Genomic DNA, 18,205 nt, shown 5'->3' on the forward strand with positions numbered 1-18,205 from the left:
GGCTGTGTGGGATCTCACTCCAGGAACTGATCTCTCAGGTGAGAAATCATATGAGCAGCTTGTGCTGTGTTCTTATCAGTGAGATTTTTAAAGTGATATGGTTGCAGGTAAAGAGGAGATGTGCAAACCCTCTCCAATAAAAAGCTGAGATGCTTTCAGGGTTCATTTCAGCAGTTAAATGAGAGTAGCCTTTCTTGCTTTTACAGCTGTAGGCTGCCTGGGGGAATGTAATGAGCAGGACACTAATTCTAATTAAATTTGAGACAAATATTCAAGCTACCTGTATGTTTAAAGGAATACCTCTAATTCACTGTGAAAAATTCCTGCATGGCTTGAAACATGGTGATTTAAACTCGAAAGTGTGCCTGCTTGTGTCAGTGGGGTTGGAACTAGATCATTTTTAAGGTCTCTTTCAATCCAAACCATTGTGTGATTCTATGAAGCAAAAAGTTCCTCACAAACTATATTACATATGTGTTAAATGGTTTTTTGATTGCAAATAATGGAAAGGTTTTAGAAGTATTGAATCTTGAATCAGATTTGATTTACCAAATTGATTGTTGTCCTTGACAATAAAGACAGTTTAACAGTGATCCATTTTCATATATGTAATGCACTTCTAGCTACTGTGCCAAAGCACTAATACCCAAATTACTCAGATAGCAACTGGGGACATCTTCCTCTTGCTCACACAGCCACAGTTGAAGTCAGAACATTCAATAAGAAAGAATGTATGAATTGGTGCATGTAACACTTATGATGTGTTTTCTTTTAGTACACCATGGTGAAGGACATGCTCTCTCCAAGTCCCACTGAAAGACCAGAGGCTGCAGCAATCATAGAAAACCCTCTATTTGAAGACTTGGAACTCCCACCAAAACCAGTGCTTAGGCAGAGGTCACGGACAATGAGTTTATCAGGAAATAAACATTCCAGACAACCAAGCAAATAACTATCCTCAGGATCACTTCTTCCACTCGGCAGGTGTTACAGGGATTGTTCAGCAGAAGGATCCTATGATGCAGAATGTTTATCTTTGGAAATGGTTTACTTCAACTTTTGTTTTTTGGCCATGTTTAATGTATAAGACGTGTTGGACGTTTATGGTTTGCTTTGACAAGCCAACGAAAAGCAGTAACCACACTTTTCACATTCCATTCTTCTTACCTTAACTCTCCTAGGTGGATGGGTCCAGCTACTGTGCTTACCAATGGTGTGCTCCATTATCCTTTTTGGGGGGGGGTTTATTGAGAGTTGTTTTTTGAAGCTTGTATATATCAGCTTGCTGGGTAAGTGAGAGATCTGTAACATGTAAATAGAATGAAAATCCTGTATTTTTATAGAGCAAATTACAGTCTCTAAGCCTAGTGAGTATCTCTCCGGATCACTTGCTCTTTGGTGAAATGAAGATGATTTTGAAATGAACTATGACTCCACTTTTGTTCCTGGTGGATAAACTGGGAAGCTGCACTATTTTTAAAGCAAAAAAGAGTACCACAGTTGTACATACTGTCACTCTCCATAGCCAGTCATTAGAGGAAATCATTTCATACTTCTGCACTATAGTAGAACTTAGGGAATGCATTTTATACAGATAAACCTGTAGAGAAGGAAAAGGAGCTTTTTTGCCATTCAAAAAAGGAGGTTTTTTTAGGCAGTGGTTGGAAGAGCCATAGCAAAAATGATGTACAAAAATGTTGTGATTCTGCAAACTTAAACCTAATGAAGTCATACGTGTCGTATGTAACCTTGTAGATTTTGTACTTTTTAAGGAATCAACTGGTAGGCATTTGTGTAACCTGCTGATTTAACTGCATAATGCCATGCTTTTTATTTCTCCCTGTAAATACGGTAATTTTTATTTATAAATTCCAGAATCAATCCATTTGGGTTGGTGGTGTACAGAACGCACTCGCTGCAATTGTTGAGTGCATTTAATTATTGTGACTTCTTTCAAGTCTAAATGATTTAATAAACTTTTTTTATTTATAAAAGAAACCACTTTAGTAGTTGCTTCGGTTCAGAGCCAGCTCGGTGCGGGCTGCAGATGGCAGCCGAGTGCAGCTGGAGCATGAGGATGTATTTCTCTAACTCGCTTTGCTTTCCTGTCTCATACTTGCCACAGTGCAAGTGATGCTGCAAAGATGAATATGCTGCTTGGAAGCGAGATACTGCCTGAAGAAAGAAGAGAATTGATCTGTCTAAACTGAGTGGATTACTGAGGCAAGCTCTCAGCTGTTAACAGAGAGGGAGCATAGTGATAGGACAAGAGGTAATGGGTTCAAACTGGAACAGGGGAAGTTCAGGTTAGATATAAGGAAGAAGTTCTTTACTGTGAGGGTGCTGAGGCGCTGGAATGGGCTGCCCAAAGAAGTGGTGAATGCTCCATCCCTGGCAGTGTTCAAGGCCAGGTTGGACAGAGCCTTGGGTGACATGGTCTAGTGTGAGGTGTCCCTGCCCATGGCAGGGGGTTGGAACTAGATGATCTTAAGGTCCTTTCCAACCCAAACCATTCTAGGATTCTATGATAAGAAGGGATAGTTATGACAGAACTGGTTTTGTGTCTATGTGTTTTCCTGTTTTACAGGCTTAAATCTGTTAAAGCTGTAGTCTCTGAAATCAGCTTAAGAACCTGAAATCAGCTTCTTAAAAAAGATGTTGGATTCAAGGGATCGCTGTACTGTGGTGTGACTCTACAACTAGCAGTACTGATACTCTGCAGCTTTATGATATGGCAGAAGTGGATTACAAAGGCTCTTGGATCTAGATACTGGCTTGTCCAGTTGAAGCCAGAATGCTGCAGTATTTGGTCAGAAACAGAACTTTATGGAGTTTAGCTGGGTTGAAACAGAAGACAGTTTTAAGTGTGTCCTCTTCCTTTGGATTTTCCTGTTAGCATCAGCTATAAATGCACATTTAAATGCCAACATTTGAAACCTCTGAAGCTTCTCTGCCTGTTCACTGATTACAGATGGAGCACAGGAAATTAAGAATATGGTGGGTTTAACTTGCTGTGTATCTGTGCTGGATGTAAGCAGCTGCCTATTCCAAGGGCCCTGCGGCATTTCAGTAACCAAATGGCATACATGCTCACACTGGTATGTCTACATATTCTGGGATGTTACACTTAGCCTCAAAGGCATGTACAAATCCTACCTGGGCAGTGTATACCCAGCCACAAAAGCACCTGGCCATATTCAGCTCTTCACTGCCCATGTCAGTGAGGCTTTGCTTTTCTTAGCACTGAATGCTGGAGTGTGTTGTCCCTGTCTTTCCTCCTTTTTGCTCCAGAAAGTCTTCCCTAACCAGAGAGGTTTTCCTCTGAACTCAGGTCTTGCCTGCAAGTACCCATTTCCCTGCCCCTGGCAGCTCCACTTGCTCTGCCCCACCAGTGGGGAAGAGGATGCTTCTCTGTGCTAGGAGATATCCAGCTGGGCTTCAATACCCCCATGAGCTCCATTTTACCAGCTCTTCAGAACCAGGCTACCTGTAACATGCACGTCTCATGTTGTTTTTCTTGTTTAAGTCAGGTTTTAATTGTATTACATTTCTCTGTTCCATCGCTGTCCTTCTGCTGGATGTTCTTCAGTCAACTCAGACTGAATGGTCAGTCATGACTGAAGGCCTTGATTGTGCCTGTGCTCTATGCTCACATCCCAAAGGGAAAGCCATGAAGGCAGGCTTCTCTCAGCTCTGTATGCATGACAGCAGCAGCTTTCCACCTTGTCTGCGAGATCCCAATCTTTACATAGAATCCTAGAATGGTTTGGGTTGGAAAGGACCTTAAGATCATCTAGTTCCAACCCCCTGCCATAGGCAGGGACACCTCACACTAGACCATGTCACCCAAGGCTCTGTCCAACCTGGCCTTGAACACTGCCAGGAATGGAGCATTCACCCCTTGTTTGGGCAACCTCTTCCAGTGCCTCACCACCCTCATGGTAAAGAACTTCTTCCTTATATCTAACCTGAACTTCCCTGTTTAAGTTTGAACCCATCACCCCTTGTCCTATCATTCCAGTCCCTGATGAAGAGTCCCTCTCCAGCATCCTTGTAGCCCCCTTCAGACACTGGAAGCTGCTCTGAGGTCTCCACGCAGCTTCTCTTCTCCAGGCTGAACGTCCCTGATGGCCCACAGGTTTATTTTCCCTCTTTTAGTTAATTAACATCTAGAAAAACAACAATCAGACTGTCTCAGGTCTTCTTGTGACCATGGAAATCAATGTGTACCTTCCTACCACTGTTTTCTGTAGCGAGACACTTGAACATGGAGCTTAGCTGCCAACTTACAGCCCTGCAGAAGGGAGCTCTGGTCTCAGGCTCTGCTGCACTCTAGAGCCCTGGGTCCCAGCCTGTTCTTGCAGAGGTTGTTGCCTGACCCTCAGCTCCCTCCCCTCACAGCTCCTGGGGCTGAAACACGGTTCTTGTCCTGCTTTATCAAAATGAACTGAGTGACAGAAGCAAAAATCCACCCACAGAAGCAAATATCTTTGTACCCACAGGATCTAGATGCTTCCCCTCACCCCAGAGTAAGGTCAGGGTTGTGTAGTTGTTCTCCTTACCGCTTCCATGTTGTTACTGGAGTCATAGGAACTGGGAGACCTAATCCACTGCGGGAAGAGTCCGACAGGAGCAGCAATGCTGCAACCCCATGTCAGGGCTGTTTCTTCCACCAGGCTCTTGAGAGAGAACTTCTGATGCTTGTACCAGTGTCTTCAGTAGCTGACCTGCTCCAGGCAGTAGATACCTGCTTTTTGCTAACCTCTGAGGACAGTCCTCTGCTGCCTTTGAGCTGGAAGAGCAGAAGCACTCCGGGCTTTTACTAACATCCCCCTTTATTAACAAAGTGATGCTCTTCACCCCTCTGAGCGCCTCAGTCCATTAGTTTTAGCATTAAATGTTAACCTGGGTAGCTTTCTGCTGTTTGCTGTGCTTCTCAGGCTGCAGAAGCCTTGCCTGTCCCAAGCAGGTGTGTACGCTCAGAAGAAGCTGTTCTAGAAACCATCCTTCAAGTGTTTTGTGTCCATGGAAGATCAGTCTAAAAGCAGGCTCTGAGTGCAGCGACTCCCATGTAGACCAGTCTGAGACCCAGGGGAAGCAATGGCTGTTGTATGTGCGGTCACCAACCCTCGTGTAACCCTGCTACAGAAAAGCTGTGGTCCTGGGGGCTCAGCTCCTGCTTTTACTCACTGCTGTGGTGCTGCAGAGACATTGGGGAGCAGTCCTGCCTTTTCAGTATCCTCCTTTGGTAAGGCAATTCATGGCCCTCCCACAGGCAGCCGGTGCTGTTTGATGCTGTTTGAAGCCCAGCCAAGCACTTGGGAGTGGTAAAAATAATCATTCCCATTCACCAGCCTTATGGCTGTATGGTCCAGCAATATTCTGCAGCTACACTCATGGCATCAAGGCATAGACATCACAGTGCGAAACACACAAGTAATAGTTGCTCTTCATGTCCCATCTTTGGCTGCTGTTGGTCACCTGCAGCCCCCTTTAAATCCTGTGGGCACTTGGTGCTCTCAGAAAGTCTTGCTCATCTCCTGGAGCCTGCCACATAGGATATTCCCTTCCAGAGTTAAGGAAACTCACATATAATTCACAGAAAGCCACTGAAAGCTCTGAACCTCTCAGAAGCAAGTTGAAGCCTGAGCAACAGCCTAGACTGAAGCGTGGTGCCTTTGTAAAGATGTGACCTCTGCTCCTTGATGACATCCCTCCTAACACTCATACACAGACTGACACACATGGAATTACTAAAACCAGTCAAATTTGAGCAACCTGCTCTAGTGGAAGGTGTCCCTGCCCATGGCAGGGGGTTGGAACTGCATGAGCTTTAAGGTCCCTTCCAACCCAAACCATTCCATGGTTCTATGACATCTGTAATGTAAGCTGCAAGGTGAGAGCTACAGCAGCTTGAGAAACAAGAAACACTGTCCCACCTCATGCTGCAGAGCACCTGGATGTACACAAAGACAAGTTCACATTATCATACTGATGTTGTTTTCCCCTGCGTGAAGGTTGAATTTGTCTTAGGAAATGCTCGTTAAAAAATAATTAGGCAGGAAGGTATTAGCTCCATCAGTTATAACAAATTGCCCCTAAAATATCAAAGTTCCTTGTTTATAAAACTATGGAAGATAATGAAATGCACTTTTGCCCTATGTCCCGTGGTGCAATATTCCAGCCCCTCCTTTCCCCTATTTTCCTGCCCATTATTTTTCCATTAGGATGAGCTCTGGCACTTTCTGTGCCACCACCTCCAGCAACTGATTCTGAATCCCTGTTACTTGGGTTTGCCCTTTAGGGCACCGTTGGACGCTGGCACCGTAATGCTATATTCCAGATCTGGAGCAGTCTTGGAAAACGTGGCTATGGAAACCATGTCTTCTCCTATGTCCACTTGAGACCTGTGCCTGCAAATGAGCAGCTTCTTCAGGGCCCGCTGGAAGTCCCGGTTCAGGAAAGCATAGAGCATTGGGTTGATGGTGGAGTTGCAATACCCCAACCAAGTGATGATCTTGAATGCATCAACCAAGACCGTGCTGGTGGAGTCAGTGCCTCTTGCTGCGAGCCAGACATTGAGGACAAAGTAGGGCAGCCAGCAGAGCACAAAGACTGAAATGATGATGCTGATGGTCCGCGTGGCCTTGTTCTCCAGCTGCAGGTGGTTCTGCCGCTTGCTGTTCGGGTGATAATGGATCTCCAGGGTCTGAGACACGATACGAGTGGCCTTGAGCCGTGAAGCGCGGTAGATGAAGAAATACATGCTGCACATGACCATGAAGGGAACAAAAAACGCCAGAGCAGAAGCCACGATGGCAAAAATCCAGTTGGTGACAAAGATGCATTCTCTGCCTGCATCAAAGTCCACCCCAGGGATCTCATTCCAGCCTTGCATGACAGGAAGGAAGGAAATGAGGGAGGAGTATACCCAGACCGTGCAGGTCATCGCGATGCATCTGTGAAAGGAAAGATGGAGAGGGGAGAGAGGGTCTAAGCAATTTTGGGTCGAGAACACGCAGTACGATTCAGTCCCCATGGTAACCCCTGTGGGATATCACTGCTCTGCAGTCCCACAGGGCCTGGAGAAGGGAAAAAGCTGGAGTACAACAAGTCCAGACACGAATATCTCTAACAACAGGGTAATTGGGTCTGTGGTTTACAGAACTGGGGTCAGTGTAAGGGATGCTCAGAGCTGGCTGGAAAAAATGAGGAGGAAAGGTTTCACAGAGGATTTCTGTTCGTATTTAAAACAATTCCATGTAGATTTTCCTATTTGGTTTCAGCTTTGGTTTCTAGCCATTATCCTCTGAGCAGCAATAGCTGATGGACACCAGATTCTCAGAACCACTGCAGAGCTTGCTCTGCAACAAAGCATGATGTGCAGCCCCCTCTTCATCTTAGGGACTGCCCAAGCTCCCCAAATGGCACACAGCAAGAGTTACAGGAGGAAAAACACCCCCAAAAGAGCCTGAACCCACCTGGTAAAGCACTCCAGAACCACAGTGTCCTCCCTTAGATAACTTTCCCCCTCTTCAGTCCTCATTTCAGTGTTTCACATGAAACCTTGACAGGAGCTTAGAAACCCATCCTGTTTTCTCTGTGTTTTCCCCCCATGAATCCCAGACTGGTTTGGGTTGGAAGGGACCTTAAAGCTCATCCAGTTCCAACCCCCTGCCACGGGCAGGGACACCTTCCACTAGAGCAGGTTGCTCCAAGCCCCTGTGTCCAACCTGGCCTTGAACACTGCCAGGGATGGGGAAGCATTGTCTTGTCTCAGCATAACAAGGATTTACTTTGCACGCTGTGATTCCTGCAGCCTCTTTACTCCAGCTCCTTCTTGTCTGCATAATGTCAGGCTTTCTCACTTTGTTTCCAAGACCTCTATCTCACCCTTTCTCTACTTAAACTTCAAAATCCTGCCTGAGATATATGACTATCACTTCAGAAAACATCATGAGTTGAAGAGGGGGAAGATTACTGCTCCTCATTTTCTTCTGGCTGTCATTTCCCCTAGTGCCATGAAATGCCTGCAAGTTGTAGGTACAAGTCAAGCCACACCACTTGTTTCTAACCCATTTTGCAACCCATCCTTAGCTCAAAAAGTCCATTCCTATGAGCACCACCATAGGTTCTCGTTCCCCTTTTCTCCTGCACCCCATTAATATCTTCTGCAAATCCTTTTGCCACATCACTCTGCTTTTGGGCAGCAACTGATCATAGTTCATTTGGTCTTGAGTCAATATAGGCCAATATAAGTCAACACAGGGAGGGACCCAAAGCGAGGAGCAACACCACTCACCTGCCACGAGACATCCTTCTTGAATAGTGGTAGGGGGTCACCACGGAGCAGTACCTGTCCAGGCTGATGAAGCACAATGTGACAATGGATGCGGTGCAGAACATGACATCGAAGGAGATCCAGACTTTGCAGAAGAGCTTCCCGAACAGCCACATCCCAGTCACCTCGTAAATGATGCTGTGAGAGAAAACGGGTGGAAATCAAAGCTGGAAGGATTCATTTCATGCATTTCTTCAAGGCTTTATGGTAGTAACACCATATTTAACATGGAGGTACTAAAGATGGGTGTGCAGCTCAGACAGCAGGGATTCACCCTCAAAGCACAACACAAGGCATCTTGGTGAGGCATGGCTGAAGAAGACCAAACCTATGCTTCTTGCCTGCACTCTGTTACAAGCTGGTGCTTTGAGAGAGGTGCTTTGCCCCACAAAGCTCCCCAAATTTACATCGGCACAGCTTTGTCTATCACAGCTTTTCCCAGTGCCCTGTGTAACAAAGGCTTTTATGATTTCTACTCAATTCCTGAGGTGCGGAAGATGCTCCTTCCTCCAAGAAACTCACTTTTCATCTGGTCTCATGCTTCAAAGCAAGAGGATTTCAACTCCTGGTTAGAAGCATTAAACTAGGAGGAAGCCTATGCAGCTTGTATGTTACGTAGCTCACAAATGGCCCAGCGAGGTGAACACACCACCACAAAGCGGGCATTATGCCAAAATCATTTCTAACAAAGCCAAGAAGGGTCTTTAAGAAGTGAGCAGTGAAGGAAGGAACATATGGCAGCTGTAGGAAGGCTGATGCATGTTTCTATAGCATTCAATTAGATGCCATTCTCTTCCTCTTTCTTTCCGCTGCTTTCTGCAGCTCCTGGGGTGCTGCTGAAACAACCGTTGCGTGTGAATTCGATGTGAAAGCCTGAGTGATGACTTAGTCCTGCAAAGCTTTAATTATCCTGGAACTTCACAGCTTGCTGGGCAAATACAGAGGAGGTAGAGCTGCTGTGCTGCAGCGCACTCGGGTGGGCTCTGCCAGGGCAGGAGGAGTCAGCTCCATGTCAGAGGAGTTTGAAACCAGCGCCTGCTCCGCATCTATTAGCAATGATGCATTCAAGTGACTTCTGAAGGTTGTTCTAGAGCACAACAGTGGGTACAGTGGTGATGAAGGGCCCCCATAGCTTTTTGTTATGCAGGATGCTGCACAACAATCCCAGCCAACATCAACCTGCAGCAGAACCTGTCCCTACACAGATGCTGGTGCGTCTTTGTGTTCCCATTAGCCACACCAGGTACCTGTGACACCACTCTGTCAAAGTCTGGGAATTGAGCTATGGACACAAGCATGTGGATTTCCTCAACTGAAAAGTCCCCCATTGTGGAGTTGGGAGCATCTTCGACCCACTGGGCACAGAAGGACACATGAGTCTGAAGTCACTGAGACTCAGTCATTGCAGGTAGCAGTAGTATTCCTCCTCTAAAACTCATGATGTTTTCTGAAGTGATAGTCATGTATCTCAGGCAGGATTTTGAGGTTTAAGTAGAGAAAGGGTGAGATAGATAGACGTCTTGCAAAAAAAGTGGGAAAAACTGACACGATGTAAACAAGAGAGAGCTAAGTACACTGGAGTGTACCCAGCCTCCACATGGGCACCATGGAAGGTACCACTGACATACATGGAAAAGTTTCATGGCTCTTTTTATAGATGAGGCATATAGAATTTGAGGCACAGGTCGTGTAATAGACTTATTGCCATTCAAAGAAGACCTCCTTATCCCCACAGATGCTGCAAAGCCTGTGGCGTGAGCACCACAGCCTTCCAGAAGTAGCCCATGCTGCTGTTGTGAACATCCCTGCATACAGGTGCCTCTCATCAGTGCACATCTGGTGGGATGCACTTGACCCACATGTTATCACATGTTATGTGATGTTATCACTGCGCAGGGTACCTGTGGATGTGGTACCTGTGGATACCTGTTCTCTCTTCTCTGATGTAAAAGGTCTCTGTAGCTTGGACACGACGCTGGTGAAAAAGGAACAATAAAAGCCCAAAGTAACACACAGTATGAGCAAAGTCACCCTTGTGCTTCACTTATGCTTGCAAAAGAAAAGAGTAGCTGGAAATATTCAGCCTGGAAATGGCTGGGCTGGCTGGAGTACCCAGACAATAAGCCAAGCACAGCTGGACCACTCCTGCACATGAGCCGAGCCAGAACAAAACAGAAGTCTTATTCTTATGAAATTAAGGCACCAAGCAACAAGCTTGTTTTTCCTTTCTGTCACGTTTTCCTGAGACAAACTGGCTCCTGAGATCATTTCTTTTCCTTCTCTTTGGCATTCATTAACATGCATCAGCACCTACAAGTAAACTGGTTTCTGGATTTGGTTTACTCTGTTTTCGCCAGATAGTGAAGCTCCCGTAAATATAAACCTCATGCAGAGAGAAATGCCCCCTGAATGCCTCTTCCTCCAGTAAACATAGGGGGAGCCTAAATTACCCTATTTATACTGAAATGAAATACCTTTACATTTACACAGAGAGAAGGGGCATGGCCTTTGTCCCCATGTCAACACTGCCGGTTACCAGTGTGTAATGTAGTCAGGTAATAGGGGTAAAACAGTTCCCCAAGTGCAGCAAGTCCCCTTTGTTATCCCTCTGCAGACTGTGGTTCTTCTAGTCTGTTTAATTTGCAAGGTCAACAGCCTTCCCCACAAACCTCAATGGGACATTGTCTGAACCAGAATGAACAATCAAAATTCAACAGTCAAAAAACCAAGAATATAAAGAATATGAAGATTATGAAGAATATGAAGAATATGAAGAATAACATCCTTGCAATAGCCTTTCACAGTCAGTAATATCAAATCATCCCTTTTCTCACACTAGCAAGGAACGTTTTTACTTCTCCCTCCCACTACCGCAAAATAAAAGATAAAGAAGTGTAAAATGGAAAGCACAGAATTGAACTCCACGGATTTCAATAGTCATTCTTGAATAAGAAAAATGAGGGAAAACTACACTCTGTGATTTGCTGCTCTGCCTTTGAAACTAGCAGGAGCAACACATTGTGCTTAATGCTGACACATCAGTCAGTCTTCATCTCCCATTCCCCAGACACACAGAGCACACAAAATCCTCTAGCAGCCTGCTGGCCCCATGTGCAGTGCAGAGCTAGTCCTGGAAGAGGGGACTCATCGCACTGGAGCCACCTCAAAGGCTGGATATCAAACCAGCAGCCACCATCCCTATGTAGCCAACAGGATAAACACCCTTGGGAAGTCTCTCTCTATAAGTGGACCCACTATAAAGGGTAGGAAAATTAAGGCACAGAAGCATATATAGACCCCAACCACCATTAAGCTCTTTGGACATCCCAGCCCTAAGCACAGCATGCGAACTTCTACCCAGCTCTACTCAAAGAGCAGCTACTAAGCGAGGAGAAATGACATTGCACATACCCCCCACCATCTGATCTTACCTTGCAAGCACTTCTTACCTAAAGGGCATGACCAGACAAGCTACAAGGAAGTCTGCCATGGCCAAGGACATGATAAACATATAGGTGACGGTGCGCAGCCTCTTTTCCACCACCGGGCAGATGAACACTATTGTGTTTCCCAGGAGCGTGATCAAGTCAATGAGGGTTAATATCAGCCCAATGACCACCTCCTGCAGGCCAATCCCTGCCAAGTTGCCACCTCCTTTCACAAAGGAGGAGTCAGCAGAGGAGAAATTAGAGAGCCAAGTTTCGTTTTTGTCCATCAGCATCTTCCCAATGTTAAAATCTGAAAGAGAGGAAACGGGAAAAGCAATAAATAAGGACTTTAATGCATGCAACTTGTAGGTATACAAAAGGAGGTACAGAAATACTGCTTATGCTTCATTTCCTTCAAGGCAAATCCACACACCCTGCTGTGCCTGTGCCATCACTGTCCCATGGTTATCAGTCCATTACAAGTGTCTGAAATCCTGAAGGTGAGGATAAACATGCAGCACTGGCTGAAATCCTGCATGGCAATTAAAAGCCTGCCTGTGAATGAAAATGCATCATCAGGTGAAGTGGAATACAAAAAGAAATGTCCTGAGAGCAGAAAGAAGACAGGTAAGCAACTTGAATCCAAAATAAAAGCAGCTCTGCTGAATCCCAACATGCCATGTCCACAAAGTATGGGGTTGGAACTATGTGATCTTTAAAGTCTTCTCCAGCCCAAACCATCCTATAGTTATATATTCTCATCATCATCTTTGTCACTCACAGGCCAGGGGAGGCTGCTTGCCCAGGCTCTATGATTTCATGACCCCACTGTTCAGCACATGCTCTGCCCTGCATGGTCCTGGTGCTTCTTTAGGCTCTGAAGTTCAGAGCTTTTTACTACCATAGTGGGCAGCTCCATCCTGCAGTCTCAATGGTCATACGCAGAGCTTAACACAACCACACAAGGAGCTTAATGCAAGTGAGCAAGTAATTGAGCAGCATGAGAATGGATCAGGATAAACATCCATGTAGTCCAACATGCCTTATCTCATGTCAGCCAAACTTTGCCTCTGGAGGATTATAAGAACAAGGCAGCATGTTGTAAAATTTCCCCAATGTCTGTTTTTCCTTCCAGCAGCCTATGATCCAGAATTACCTCTGAAGATGGTTTCAAGGACTTCTAAATCATGAAGCTGCCCTGCTTCTGCTTTGGCCCATGCCGACTTTTAGCATCCATGACCTCCTATCCAACAATTCCCACAGCTCAGCTATGCACCATGCAGAGAAACACCTCATTTTGCTTGTTTTGAGCCTGTCACAAACTGGCTTCACTTGATGCCCTCTGGTCCTTGTATTGGAAGAGACACCACGCAAGCAACCCCCCTCCATTCTCTCAATGCCACTGGTGGGCTCTTTAATCTCCATCACATCCCCCCTCATCATCTCTTGGTCAGGCAGAGGAGCCTTTGCCAACTTGCTCATTCCTCATACAGAAGCAATAGAGGACCCCTGGTTACTCCTCCTGCTCCTCTGAGCCTCTGAGATGGGCCAAAACCGCAAAGCATTTCCCAGAGGTAAATGCACTGTGGATGTATATAAGGGCATAATGATGTTCTCCGTTTTGTCCTGCTTCCCTTCCATAACAATCCCTAACGTGGTTTGCTGCTTTTGATTGGCACTTAGCACCAAGCTGACCTTTCCATGGGACTGCCTAGTGCATTCCAAAGATCTCACTCCTGAGCAGTAACAGTCAGCTCAGAGCCCACTGCTTTAGATAGGAGAATAGATGCAATGAGGAAATTGGGTTCTCTCCCTCTTCCCCAAACTCCATCACTTCACAGTTGAATTTCTTCTTCCATTTTAATGCTCACTGAGCCTCATGAAAGCTTTTCTGCAATTCTTTAAGTCAGGCCTTACCCTTCATGCCCTGATTAACCTGTTTCACCTGCAAACATCACCACTTCACTAGTTTTACAGCTGGAGATTGATTGAACCCCACACATCCCAGCCCCTATCCCTGTAAAGGGCACTGTGACCTCTCTATCCCACGTGGTAACTCACCATCCACTCTCCCCCTGCACTTCAGCTTTTCAGCCACTATTTATTCAGACAAGAAACTTCCTTCTTAATTAAAAACTATTGAGTTTCCTTAAAAGCCCCCAACAGGAGGGACCATAGTGAAACCTTTCCAGAAATCCAAGCAGACTACACCAGCTCAGTGCTTCCCATCCATATACTCACTGACCTCCTCCAAGCACTCCCATATGATGTTATGTCTGGGCTGCCTTTTGTAAAAGCAATACAGGCCTTTGCCGTGGATGTAATCATGTATTACATGTACCCACTCATCCTTCAAAGTTCTCAACTCCCTCTCCTGACTTGTATTTACTTGCTGGATTTAGTAATTTCCTTTCTTTTAAGTTAAAAAAGATTAATATTTTAAAAACTAAAAATTAAAATTTTAAAAATAAAAAGTAAGAAAATAAAGATGAAATTTTAAAAGATAAAATTATAAAAAATAAAAATTTAAAATTAAAAGGCATTAAAAAGTAAAAATTTTAAAATTAAAAATAACGTAAAAAAATTGCTTTTAAAAAATTTTAAATAAAAATAAAAATATAAAAAATAAAAATTTACAAATACAAGTTCACAAAAGCAGATTTTTTAAAATAAAATTTACAAAACTTTAAATTTAAAAGTGAAAATTAAAAATACAATTAAAGATTAAAATAAATATTTAAAATATTAAAAATTAAAGTTTAAAAAGAAAAATTAAAATTATAAATAAATAATAAATAAAAGTGTCTGAAAAACATGAAGCAGGAAAGCTCCTCCTCTGTCCTTCCCCAGTGGAGCTGGGACTTGGTCTCCTGCTCCTCCAGCACTGAGAACCAGCAGGTCTGTTGCCCATCAAGCTCTGGGGCAGGTGCTGCTGAAAGCCCGCAGGGTTTCATGTTATCAGTGTCAAATTCTAAGGTTTAAACAAATCAAATCTTGTGGTTTAAAAACATCAAATTCCATTTCAGGTTAAAAAAAAAAAAGTATCAGGTCTTAAGGTTTACAAAAATTAATGTCGAATTTTTGGTCTACGGCCTTGAATAATCCTAGATGAGAACGCTGGATTTGTTATGTGGAGTTTTCAGAGGGAACACTCAACGAGAAGGTTTAGAAGTCGCATCCTCCTCCTCCTCCAAACAGTGGCTGTGCTCACACTGTTAAGTATGCATCACTGTTAGTACACCTCTAATTAAAGCAGATCATTACTTACACAGCGCTGCTCTGGTGCTGATCTGTGAACACACGCTGCACTCCAACTTGAAGTGGAATTAGGACACAGCTATTAGTGTTCATCTTTGCAAGCTCTCTATGCTACTCAAGTACCACCTTAACCACCAGCCTGGGTTAAAAGGTCTTTGCAAGTCAAAAACCAACAGCAGGTTGCTTAACATGGGATATATCTAGGAGCAGGGCACAACAATGCACAAATACAGGAGACAAATGTGCCCACACTCACAAGGCATTAGAGAAACACTCTCTTGGCCATACTATTTTATGGTCAACTCAAAGACAAGCTGGAATGAGACTCTCCTTATCTGGCATCCATGATTTTCCCAACAACAAAAAGAAGGGATGCTTGAAACTTCAGGTTTGAAACCACATTCCTGGCAGTGTTCAAGGCCAGGTTGGACACAGGGGCTTGGAGAAACCTGCTCTAGTGGAAGGTGTCCCTGCCCGTGGCAGGGTGTTGGAACTGGAGTTTCAAGGTCCCTTCCAACCCAAACCATTCTATGATTCAGGGCACAGACAACAGGGTCCTGCTGCTCCTGGCTCCTTTTCAGGGATCCCCAGGCAGAAAGTCCCTGGAAAATTATCAATAGTATCTTCCAGAGCCAAGAACCCAAACCTGATGTCTCTCATCCATTTTGCCTCCGTCTGGGAAGCCAGAAGCTCATCTCTTGCCAAGAAGTGCTGCTCCTGAACCACCTGGAGAATTGTTAATACAGGAAAATGGGGGATAGTACAATCTTAACATCTCTGTGGAAATCTCTGGGACAAAGCAGGATGTGCCGTCCTTCCCAGGGATGTAATTCCACAACTTCAATACTGGAGCTCTTAATTTCTCCTGTGAGCTGCGGCAGCTCACATGGTTATGCTGATGGTAGAGCACAGTCCCTTTAACATCAATCTTTCAGCCTTTCCCATAAGGAGCCCCCTTAAATCAATGGGATAAATGCCCAGTTGTGCCACGATGTGGGATCATCCCAGATTTCCTGGGGATATCAGGTGCCTCAGGGCTTGCATTGTTCTTATTAGGACATTACAATTTTGCTTTCCTTCAAAAACTGGATTCTGCTCTCAGTCTGCCTGTGCAGAAATCCATCATTTCAGCATTTTCCTTTAATATACAGAAAGTTTGACCTCATATATTCAGCAGATAAATCCAAAGCAAAAGGTGAATTTCATCACTAAATGGTATCTTTTGATGGCAGGGGAGGGGAAAAAGAAGCTCTGCAGTCTCCAGGCTGACTGCACTTTAAAATCATAGGGGTACTATGAAAACTGGGAATACATTTGCTGCCAGACTCCACTGCTTGCTAAACCAAGTACGACTCAGTGCACAGCAGCATCCAGCCATACCTGCCCCAGGACCTCAGGACACGCTTCCCTCCTCCCCTTTGCCACTGGCGAGGCTGCAGTGGCTCAGTAATTTGTTAAACATACTCAGAGAGGCTGGTGTGAGGTGATGGAGGAGGAACAACACCCCTGGGGATGCAAAAGATGCATTCAAAGAGGCCATGTGGGGAGTGAGCGCACTGATTTCCCTTTGCTCTCTCATTCTCTATCCAACTTTCCCGTTTGAACGGCAGCGTTTCTCAGGGCGTGAATGGTTTCTTTCCACCCCCAAATTAGTGCAGAACAACTCCTACCATCTCTCCTGCAGCCCCGGGTCTGGAAACACAGCAAAACACACTATCCTTACCTTCAAAACTGACCACTGAACACCAGCAATCGGCTTGAAGCAGCACCCTGATCCCGGTGCTTTTCCCAGCAGCAGGGTCCAAGGGACTCACACCAGATCACAGGACTCCCAGATCCCATCCCATGGAGCTGCTCCAGCCTGGATCCATGAGGCTAATGGTTTCTGCCCCAACGCAGGACATCAAATCTTCACCTACACGACAGCACAGCGGTTTGCCCGTGGAGATGTGTCCCAGCAGCAGCACACGCTCTTCTACAGTTAAAGCGGGTCTGTTGCAGCCACTCCTCCGAGGAGCAAGGAGGGACTGAAGTGCAGTCACAGCGGTAAAACTCAAGGCAAAGTTAAACCCGTGCTGCACACACGGGGGTGCCCACAGGCGCTGGGGGAATGACTGAGTGACTGAGGTTCATCTGTTGATGAACCCCAATTCCCAGGGGGACAAAACCCACAACTCCCGAGGTACAAAACCGCAGCTCTGATGTGCCAAACCCTACACCCCAGGGGTCAAAAATCCCAAACCTTGGGGAGGCAAATCCCCCAAATCTCGGGGAGCAAATCCCCAAGGATGCTGGAGAGCACCTCTCCCCGCATCACCCCAGGTAGCGGGAGTCGGTCCAGGAAAGGGGGTCTGTTGGAGATGGGGAAGGGACTGGGGGAGCTCTGCCCTGGGGAGGAGGAGAAGCGGTGTTTGGGAAAGGGGGTTCCTTCGGGATACAGGACCTGCTTGGGGGGAGCCCTCTGATGACAGGGTCCCAGCGGGAGCGGCGAGGGATGCAGAGGGGGATGCCGGGGAAGGGGGGACCGGGGAAGAGGATGATGCGGAAGGGGATGATGGGGAGGCGGGTACCTGCGGCAGCGGCACTTGCAGGCAGAGGGGGAAACCGCCACGCCCGCCCCTTCCCTTCCCTTCCCTTCCCTTCCCTTCCCTTCCCTTCCCTTCCCTTCCCTTCCCTTCCCTTCCCTTCCTTTCCTTTCCTTTCCTTTCCTTTCCTTTCCTTTCCTTTCCTTTCCTTTCCTTTCCTTTCCTTTCCTTCCTTTCCCTTCCCCGCCCCGCCCCGCCGGTCCCGCTCCATCCCCGTCTGCCGCCGCGTTTCCCTGTGGAAACGCTGTTTTTAGAGCGTTCAAACCAGCCCTTCCCACCACAGAACGGCTGCACGGGCACGGGACCGGCTCCGTGCTGCTGGAGCCAACGGGCGCTTTGTCCGTGAACTAAACCAAAACGCTAAATAAACGCTTTAGGAGGAGCCTGTCGGCAGCAGCGCTGGGGAGGGGTTACCTGCCCAGCCCCTCGGGGAGGCTGAGCAGAACATGGGCTCGGTATAAGAGGTAAGGTTCTTAGGTTTTATACCTGAGAAAAGGTATAAAATCTGGTCCTTATGCTTGGTAGGTGTCACACGCGATGCTGGGAGCATGTGAACCTCGTCCATAGCTCCTGTTCCAAAACAACCCCAAATC

General features: G+C 46.0%; 2 protein-coding genes across 3 annotated transcripts in view; one reads left to right on the forward strand and one right to left on the reverse strand.

The window, feature by feature from the left end:
* EIF2AK3 (eukaryotic translation initiation factor 2 alpha kinase 3) overlaps positions 1 to 1,998 on the forward strand; it is a 47,658-nt gene extending 45,660 nt beyond the window's left edge. The window contains exon 17 of one of the 2 annotated variants that reach the window (XM_030492539.1): positions 776 to 1,998. In XM_030492539.1, the coding sequence (XP_030348399.1) occupies positions 776 to 952 (177 nt within the window). In that variant the 3' untranslated portion in view covers positions 953 to 1,998. The remainder of the gene's footprint in view (positions 1 to 775) is intronic. The other variant, XM_030492540.1, reaches the window with a different exon arrangement.
* On the reverse strand, positions 1,215 to 17,498 carry LOC115610670 (octopamine receptor-like). Its single transcript, XM_030492541.1, has 6 exons — positions 17,471 to 17,498; positions 16,751 to 16,942; positions 11,791 to 12,079; positions 8,303 to 8,479; positions 4,563 to 6,959; positions 1,215 to 1,302 (listed from the first exon to the last, which is right to left on the reverse strand). The coding sequence occupies exons 3-5, from the start codon at positions 12,060 to 12,062 to the stop codon at positions 6,284 to 6,286; spliced, it is 1,125 nt and encodes a 374-aa protein (XP_030348401.1). The 5' UTR covers positions 12,063 to 12,079; positions 16,751 to 16,942; positions 17,471 to 17,498; the 3' UTR covers positions 1,215 to 1,302; positions 4,563 to 6,283.
* Positions 17,499 to 18,205: the final 707 nt, after the last annotated feature.

Source organism: Strigops habroptila, chromosome 7 (genome assembly GCF_004027225.2).
Source record: "Strigops habroptila isolate Jane chromosome 7, bStrHab1.2.pri, whole genome shotgun sequence".
Classification (NCBI taxonomy): domain Eukaryota; kingdom Metazoa; phylum Chordata; class Aves; order Psittaciformes; family Psittacidae; genus Strigops; species Strigops habroptila.